Source organism: Trichosurus vulpecula, chromosome X (genome assembly GCF_011100635.1).
Source record: "Trichosurus vulpecula isolate mTriVul1 chromosome X, mTriVul1.pri, whole genome shotgun sequence".
Classification (NCBI taxonomy): Eukaryota; Metazoa; Chordata; class Mammalia; order Diprotodontia; family Phalangeridae; genus Trichosurus; species Trichosurus vulpecula.
This window is the reverse complement of record NC_050582.1, coordinates 36,951,738-36,961,186: the sequence shown is the minus strand read 5'-3', so window position 1 is coordinate 36,961,186 and position 9,449 is coordinate 36,951,738. Positions and strand designations below refer to the sequence as shown.

The 9,449-nt window shown below is 41.1% G+C and overlaps 1 protein-coding gene across 1 annotated transcript; it reads right to left on the bottom strand.

The window, feature by feature from the left end:
* Positions 1 to 1,653: 1,653 nt before the first annotated feature.
* On the bottom strand, positions 1,654 to 3,801 carry LOC118832507 (cleavage stimulation factor subunit 3-like). The gene has a single exon (XM_036739806.1). The coding sequence runs from the start codon at positions 3,799 to 3,801 to the stop codon at positions 1,654 to 1,656; it is 2,148 nt and encodes a 715-aa protein (XP_036595701.1).
* Positions 3,802 to 9,449: the final 5,648 nt, after the last annotated feature.

Genomic DNA, 9,449 nt, shown 5'->3' with positions numbered 1-9,449 from the left:
CCGTACTTGGTGATGTTTGGGGAAATGTAGCCTTCATTTGAGCCAATATGCTAGAATATCTTCATTTAAGCCAAAAGAAAGTCTTGGATATATAGAGAAAATATTTGGATATGCTATGGTTATCAAAGTATGTTATCTGATTCTATCAGGACTTATGACTTGGTAACATGGGACCTGCTGTCACTTAATATGGATGGGGAAAAAGATTAATAATTTCTGAAGATGGTCCCACTGTCTCATATAGCTGGGTTGTGACATTTATGACTCTCAATTGTACTTTTTTCTGGTTTGAAGATCAAATAATTTCAACTCTTACAAGCAAAATATTTCAAAGACATTCAGATTTTATTGTAGCACTGCACACTAAAACAGCCATACAAGAAAACTTTGAATGAACAAAAGTAGCCAGAATCTTAAAATTCATACAACTCTTGATTCCAGCTTGGTAACAGAAGCAACATCACCAGATGAGGAGCAACCTATACACATCTCTGTGGCTGCCAGTTAATAAAATGCTATAGTATCTTTAATTAGCTAATCAACCAACCCAAAAACTTAACAGGGAAGGAAGGGTGGGCACAAGGGAGGCATGGAATAGTAAACTGGTCAAGGTGGAGCACAATTTTTTTAGGATTTTATTCTACCTTTACTAGTTCCCCTTTTCTTTTCTTCTTTTCTCTTACCATCTGTAATTAAGTGCCTTAACTGGCTGATTAACTAGTTATTAAAGACAGACTTAAGAGTGATATAAGATCTTTACTTTTTTTTGCTCATTTTTTAAAAATAGCTGAAATGATATGCACAAATAGTTCTCTATTCATGGGCTTTGGCATCTGAATTTTAGTGCATATCTCAATGGAAAAAATTTGGCCATCGTATTTATTCTATAATCTTAAAATACAAGTGGAGTTTGAGATATGAGGTGGTAAGTATAATATTAAGATAGCTAAGTCTTCTCTTCTTTCCAGTGCTTGGATTTCCAAACAGTAAGAACACAGTAGTGTAATTTATTGAAAGTACATGTTATTGCCCTAGAATCACTATTACTGTATTCTCTTTTGAAAATCTAGTTAAAACTCTAGGCATAAAAGATAAACAGGCAAGACTCTCCTCACCTCATTATTCTGGAAGTGTCCCCAGAAGTGGACAATAAGAAGAGAGAACACAGAACAAAAAGCACTGTGCCTGTCCCCAAGAGCTTACAACTGGTTTGTTTTTTCCTTTTGTAAAGGCAAACACTCAGCCCTTTGGATTTGGGAAAACAGGAAATAGCTCACAGCTTGCCAGACAAAATCCTCAAGGTTGAGCTGCTAAACTAACAGCACATGATCAGAGTTAGAAATGTTCTATCCTTCCAAAACTGAGACCTAGCCATGGGAGGGATCCTGTTGAGTCACCATTTCACTGTTCATTTTAGGAAAGCCCTGGGCCTTTCTGAAGATGAACCGAGCAAAGCCCACCCTTCTAGTTGGCTTTTAAAAGTTTTACTGAGAACCATTTGACAGAAAGTGGCGCTGGTGACAACATAACTTTGTTCCCAAGATGCCCACGACAAAGTGTTGTCTCTTTTAAACAAAGCGGTTAAGAGGCAAAAGGAATGTCTATACATGAGTCTGTCTTTTGCAGTAGAATTCTGCACTCATCTCACCAGAATCACTTGTGTTGTCTGGCTCCACAGATGTCATCGATGGGCGGCGTCACTCTGCCTTTTTTCTTTTCGACCTCTTCTGAATGGTCACTGGGTCGTTTGACCCCTCCGTGGAGCACAACGTTGCTTTCTATGGGGTCGTTCCCTCCTACGGCTTGATCTTGTATTCCTCCAGTAATGATACTCACAGCTTCTTCGACAGAACTTGGGATCGTGCATCTTCTGAAAATATCCATCAATACATCCACTTGCACAAAAGGACCCTGGAAACAGACGGGAGGAGGGAGGAGTTTCATTAAACCTAAAGCAGCAGGTGGTACTGGAAAAACTCCACCAGGCACAGGGTGTGAGGCTGGGGGTGCTAAATATCTTGGCAGAAAGGGGATCATCTGTTGGATGTCTGGCCTGGGGTATTTAGGTTTTCTATCCACTTGCTCTTTAAAGACAGGCAGTCTGGAAGGAGTTGCCACAGGGTCAGGAACAATGGTTGTTAGCTTGTTGTGAGAGATGTCCTCATAGCCAAGAGCCTTCAGTTCATTTGCAGAGCAGGGATATAAATCCATGACTTTGTACCTATCAACCAGTAATGTTGTTTCTCTGTGTTCATAATCTTCTCGGAATGCTGCGAACCGTCTTTTCTCCACTTTCAGGATACTGGCTAGATCACCATTGTTATTTTCAAAAATTTGTAATTGGGCCCAAATTTTTCCAGATTTCTCAGGTGGAAGTTTTCCAGAGGTCAATACTTGTTCAAACAAAACTCGTGTCTTATTTTCATCATTCTGGTGAGAAAGGTAGTCAATATAGGCTAATATATATTCTGGATCATCCCCATATTTTTTTAACCCCAGCTCAAAAATATTAAAGGCGATTGAGTTATCCTTATGACAGTAGTATTCCATTAATGCTGCAGCAACATAGACATGATAACGTGTTCTAGTATCCTGTCTTGCTTTTTTAAATATCATCCTTCCAGCTTTGATGCCTTCTGCTCGCCTTGCAAACTTCATATACTGGATATATGCCAGAGTAGGATCAATATCCTGAATAGCCAGAAGTCGACTGTATATGCCATGTACCTTCTCGAATTTCATTCGACCCTCTTCATAATCTGCATATGCAAAATAAAGAAGCATATTTTTTTTCAGCAAAGTGCTAATAGCTCTCTCATATATGTTAGCAACTTCACTGCTAAAGATTTTAGCACTACTCATATCCCCCTTTTCACACAGCAGCTTACTGGTCTGCTCCAGGTACTGGGCAGCTTCATACCAAATATCTGCGTGATGGCCTAGCACTAGCAAGCACTGCTCATATGCAAACATAACTCTTCTTGTTACGAGCATCTGGTTTCGTGTGCGGAGAGGGTTGTTCTTTTCCCACTGTATGTATTTCCTCCACAAGTCTACTTGCTGAACCTCTTGGGGAGTATTCTGTGGATGGACTGCTGGAGCATTGCGGTCTAAACCTCTCGTCATTGCTTCATATTCCTTTGCTACACGCCTCGCATTCATGTAATCTCTACTCCTATCTTCAAGCACTTTCTTAGCTAGATGTATGTTGATGCCTTCTTCGTATCTGTTGTAATCCTTCCAAAGTTGCTCAATATTGATCATAGGACTAACACAACCTTGTTGATAAACTCTTCGGATAGCTACCATTCTTTGATTTTCTGCATAAGACCCAACAGCTTCCATGCTTTTCAAGAAATTAATGTAATCCATCCAAATCGGAAAAGACATAAATTCCATTCCAATTTTATCCAAAGAAAAGTCATATGCTTGTGCCATTTTTTCTCCGTAACTGGGTAGTTTTGACTTCTTTTCTCTGATATATGAAAGATAACACTTCCACAAATCAATATGTAAAACCTTTAAAAGACATCTCTGAAATAACTTTTCAACGTTATCATAATTTTTAGTTCTGAGTTCCACTTCAATGTACAGTTTCCAGAATCTGCCAGAACTAGGGAACTGGGTAACAAGACGTTCATATATCTTCCGTGCTTTGTCTATAGGATTATTCTGTGCCTCTCGAATCAGAACGCTCCAAGCAGTAAGGTCAAATGGGTTGTTTTTTAATTTCTGTTCTGCTCTCTTCGCTCCTTCTGAGACATATTCAGCAGCCTGCTTGGTGGCTCCATTGCCAGACATCATGCTGGAGTGTTTGGTGAAAGTGTATGAGCTGGCTCACAGTACTGGACTAGAAAGAAGAAAAAGGAAACTCAAAGTCACCTCCTGAAAAAAAGCAGGTGAGATGCCTGCCCCTAGAAGGCAGCTCCAAACCACCAGCACCCCTTGCTGCCATTATCTATCCTGAGAGAAGTCTAAATGGTGGCACCCTGACCCTGTCAGGAGCATGAAGGGAGAACATCTGGGGAACCAAGGGTTGCTGTTATGTTAGCAGTGCCTTTACACATCACCTAGATAACATAAACTACAAGGCCCTTCTAATAAAAATAGTAATTCAAATTTATACTATGATTTAAGTGTTACAAAATGCTTTAAATAAATTTTCTTATTTGGTCTTCAACCATCTTACCTGTGATTATTTAGGGTTAGAGTTTGACAAATGAGGCAATTGGAACTTAGAGAGAAGCCAGTTACTTAGGGTCACATAGCTAGCTTTTGTATGTGATGGAGGAAGTCTTGCCTGACTCCAGGCAACAGGTTCAATCCCACCACTCACATTGCCCCTCCAGTAGGTAGCATCAAGTATAATGGAAGTGCTTTTGGTGGGTACCTCCTCTATTCACAATTCCAAAGGGCTCATTTTCACTTGGGTAAGCTGGCCTAGAGTCAAAAGATCTGAACTGGAAGGAAGCTTCTAAGCCACTGTTTTAACACAGAATTTGTAGATAGTAACCTCCATTATCTGCCACTTGTGTTGCCAGTGGGAAAAATCTAACTGGCACACAGTTAGGAGTGGCTAATAACAACTTTGATGTTGGGGACGTGGAGGGACCTGCTATTGAGGCACATGGCTTCCAATTTAGCCCTTGTTCTTTACATTCTCTAAGTCAACGACTTGAATTTTAAGTGACGCTACTAATCTCTAGTCACATTCTTGGGCTTCTAAGAAGAAAACTATGAGACCTAGAGGCATAGTACTTCCAAACCAACCCAAAATTCAGCAGAAGGGTGCATGCAGAAAGAAAGTTCAGAAAGCTTTATTGAAGGAGGATACTCACACAATGTAGAGGTGGTCAGAGGGAATGGACAAAATGAGGGAGTATGGACAAGTAGGGAAGTCCTCTGGAGTCTTGGATGGTCAGGCACCTAATGTGAGGAAAAGAAGGTAAGTTTTAAAGGGAATGGAGCCAAGAAGACAGAGAAAAGGCAAGGATTCACCTGAGTTCTCTCAAATTACCCTCCAAACAACTTTAAATAATGCATCAAAACAAATTCTGGAGCAGCAATATCCACAAAAGGATGGGGTGAAACAATTTTCCAGCCCAAGACAACTTAGAAGGACTAGCACACTGGCGTGGGAGTGGAGCATAGTCCAGCACAGGTGACATCCCAGCAAACCAGAAACAGCCTTGGGAGTGACTGAATCAGCAGTTGCAGCAGCTGCACCTGGAGGTCTCAGACTACAGATGGTAGGGGGGTCAGAGAACTGGTCAGAAGGAGATTATAGAGGTCCCTTTGTTGGCACTGGGTGCAGAACTCTGTTGCATTGTCCATACTTGGATCTGGATTACAGTTTTAGGGGAAGGAGGAGCACTAGCATACCAGAGCTTGCGGAAAAAGGGACTGGAGACCTTGGTCATAGTTCCAGGGCACAAAAGAGTGTTTGCGGTTGCTCACAGACTAGTACACAGGTGAAGACAGTGGTAAACAGACATCTCCTTAGATAATATCACCTCAGAAGAACTGAAAACTTACAGGTCCCCAAAACTAGCTCTGAAAATAGCTGCACAAAAAAACATGAAGCTTGGGACAAGGCCCCCTCCACCCTGTGAACAGGGCTCAACTTTTAATGTAAAGTGAAAAGTCAAGAAACAGGTTGGAAAAATGAGCAGACAAAAAGAAAAGATCCTGATCACAGAAAGTTACTATGGTGACAGAGAAGATCAAAATGCAGACTCAGAAGAAGACAACAAAATAAAAACTACTACATCCAAAGCCTTAAAGTAAAATATGAATTGGTCTCAAGCCCTAAAAGAATTTCTGGAAGAGCTTGAAAAGCATTTTCAAAATCAAATAAGAGAGGGAGAGGAAAAATTGGGAAAAGAAATGAGAGTGATACAAGAAAATATGAAAAAAGAGTCAACAGCTTGGTAAAGGAGGCACAAAAAAATACTGAAGAAAATAATATGTTAAAAAACAGAATAGACACCAAAGCGGAAGCTGCTGCAGAAACCAGCCAGCGATCCAGGCTGGGAGAAAGCTGGGTGCACGTAACTGGTGGAGATCCCCAGGCTTCCCAGCACAAGGTGGGAGTCTGTTGAAGCGACGGGAGGCAGCAGAGCAGCGCCTGTGGCCTAGAGACATCTACCCCTGAGGCTTGCATCCCAAAGGTTTGAAACTTGCCTTCTTGAACTTCTGGGAGTCATAATGTCCAGGTGAATGGCTCCCATCCCTCCCTCCCTGACCCAGAGAATACCTTGGGAAAAGCCCTGGAATAGAGGAGCCAGAAGTGGAGCTTCAGTAGCCAAACAGCAGAAGTTCCTGAGTCCAAGAAGGGTGGAGCCAGCAAGGGTCAACACCAAGAACCCAGACGTGCCTTTGCAAAGCCAGGGGAAGTGACAGACACCAGCACAGACAATGGCTGAGACCACCTGTGCTGGAGAACAGCCCCAGGGGAAGAGTAGACTGCTAGCAGCCAGACAACCCCTCCACCACACCTCAGGAAACCAGAGGCCATAGCACACAAAGCCAATAACTAGGCTCACAATTCCCAGAACAAGAAACCTGGGACAGAGCAACCTGAGCCCCAAAAGCAGAAATCCACTTTAAAGTCAGGAAAAAGCTAACCAACATGAAGAAGACCACGAAAAAACAAAGGACAATCGATTCTTCTTATGGAGACAAGGAAGATCAAAATACAAATTTGGAAGAGGACAGCACTGACACTATACCCACATCGTATACCTCAAAAGGGAAGGTGAACTGGTCTTAAGCCCAAGAAGCATTCCTGGAAGAGCTAAAGGAGGATTTGAAAAACCAAATTAGGGAAGTAAAAGAAAAAATGGAAAAAAAATCACCGATGAGAACAAATTTTTAAAAAGTAAAATCAGTGAAATGGCTAAGGAGATTCAGAATCTAATTAAAGAAAATGACACCCTGAAAGGTAAAATCAACCAACTGGAAAAGGAGACGCAAAAGCAAAATGAAGACAGCAATTCATTAAAAATTATATTTGATCAAGTGGAAGCTAATGACTCTATGAAGCATCAAGAAGTAGCCAAACAAAATGTAAAGAATGAAAAAATAGAAGAAAACACAAAATATCTGATGGGAAAAACAACTGACATGGAAAATAGATCCAGGAGAGACAATTTAAGAATTATTGGTCTACCTGAAAGCCACAATGAAAAAAAGAAACTGGACAATGTCTTCCAAGAAAACATCCAAGAAATCAGCAAAGATAACCATCCTAAGGTCCTAGAACCAAAGTGGAAAACAGTCACCAGAAGAATTCACCAATCATCCCCTGAAAGAGATCCCAAATTGAAAACTCCAAGAAATATTATAGCCAAATTTCAGAATTATCAAGTCAAGGAGAAAATGCTGCAAGCAGCCAAAAAGAAACAATTCAAATATTGTGGGGTCACGAAGAGTCGGACACATGATTGAAACAACTGAACAAAATGACCACTCTTAAAAGGGAGTTGTGGGGGAGCCAAGATGGCAGTTGGAAAGCAGGGACTTGCCTAAAGTTCTCCCCCAGGACCCTCAAAACACCTATACAAAATGGCTCTGAACAAATTCTAGAACTGCAGAACCCATGAAACAGCAGAGGTAAGCAGGCCTACAGCCCAAGACAGCCTGGATGGTCTCTGGATAAGGTCTATCACACAGAGCTGGGAGTGGAGCACCCTGGGGGCGGCGGAGGTGGTGCAGCTCTGAGGCCGCATACAAAGCTACAGCTGCAGTTGCTTCAGGCCCCAGGCCCACCTGGTGGGAGGAATTAAGTGGCAGATCAGAGCAGGAGTGCAGAGCCTGCTGAAGATCTAAGTCCAGTCTGGGTTGGGGGTTCTTGGGGAAGGAGGAGTGCTGGTGTGGCAGCGCATCCCCCCAAGCTTGGAACATGGTACTCTTTACTCTACAAGCAGTCATACCCCGCTAAAAAACTCAAGGGTCAAGTAACTTGTCTGGGAACACAGTCAGGCAGCGAAAACACACCCAGATTCAGTCTCAGACTTTGGAAGCTTTCTTTGGTGACAAAGAAGACCAAAACATACAGCCAGAGGAAGTCAACAAAGTCAAAGAGCCTACAACAAAAGCCTCCAAGAAAAACACGAACTGGTCTCAGGCCATGGAAGAGCTCAAAAAGGATTTGGAAAAGCAAGTTAGAGAAGTAGAGGAAAAATTGGGAAGAGAAATGAGAGAGATGCAAGAAAACCATGAAAAACAAGTCAATGACTTGCTAAAGGAGACCCAAAAAAATACTGAAGAAAATAACACCTTAAAAAATAGACTTGATGGCAAAAGAGCTCCAAAAAGCCAATGAGGAGAAGAATGCCTTGAAAGGCAAAATTAGCCAAATGGAAAAGGAGGTCCAAAAGACCACTGAAGAAAATACTACCTTAAAAATTAGATTGGAGCAAGTGGAAGCTAGTGACTTGATGAGAAGTCAAGATATTATAAAACAGAACCAAAGGAATGAAAAAATGGAAGACAATGTGAAATATCTCATTGGAAAAACCACTGACCTGGAAAATAGATCCAAGAGAGATAATTTAAAAATTATTGGACTACCTGAAAGTCATGATCAAAAAAAGAGCCTAGATATCATCTTTCAAGAAATTATCAAGGAGAACTGCCCTGATATTCTAGAGCCAGAGGGTAAAACAGAAATTGAAAGAATCCACCAACTGCCTCCTAAAAAGATCCCCAAAAGAAAACTCCTAGGAATATTGTGGCCAAATTCCAGAGCTCCCTGATCAAAGAGAAAATACTGCAAGCAGCCAGAAAGAAACAATTTGAATATTGTGGACACACAATCAGGATAATACAAGATCTAGCAGCTTCCACGTTAAGGGATCGAAGGGCTTGGAATACGATATTCTGGAGGTCAATGGAGCTAGGATTAAAACCAAGAATCACCTACCCAGCAAAACTGAGTATCATGCTCCAAGGCAAAATATGGATTTTCAATAAAATAGAGGACTTTCAAGCTTTCTCAGTGAAAAGACGAGAGCTGAATAGAAAATCTGACTTTCAAACACAAGAATCAAGAGAAGCATGAAAAGGTAAACAAGAAAGAGAAATCATAAGGGACTTACTAAAGTTGAACTCTTTTGTTTACATTCCTACATGAAAAGATGATGTGTATAATTCATGAGACTTCAGTATTAGTAGCTGAAGGGAATATACATGTGTGTGTGTGTGTATACAGATATATATATATATATATATATATATATATATATATATATACACACACATAGACAAAGGGCACAGAGTGAGTTGAATATGAAGGTGAGATATTTAAAAAAATAAAATCAAATTAAGGGACGAGAGAGGAATATATTGAGAGAGGGAGAAAGGGAGAGATAGAATGGGGTAAATTATCTCGCATAAAAGTGGCAAGAAAAAGCAGCTCTGTAGGAAGGGAAGAGGGGGTAGGTGAG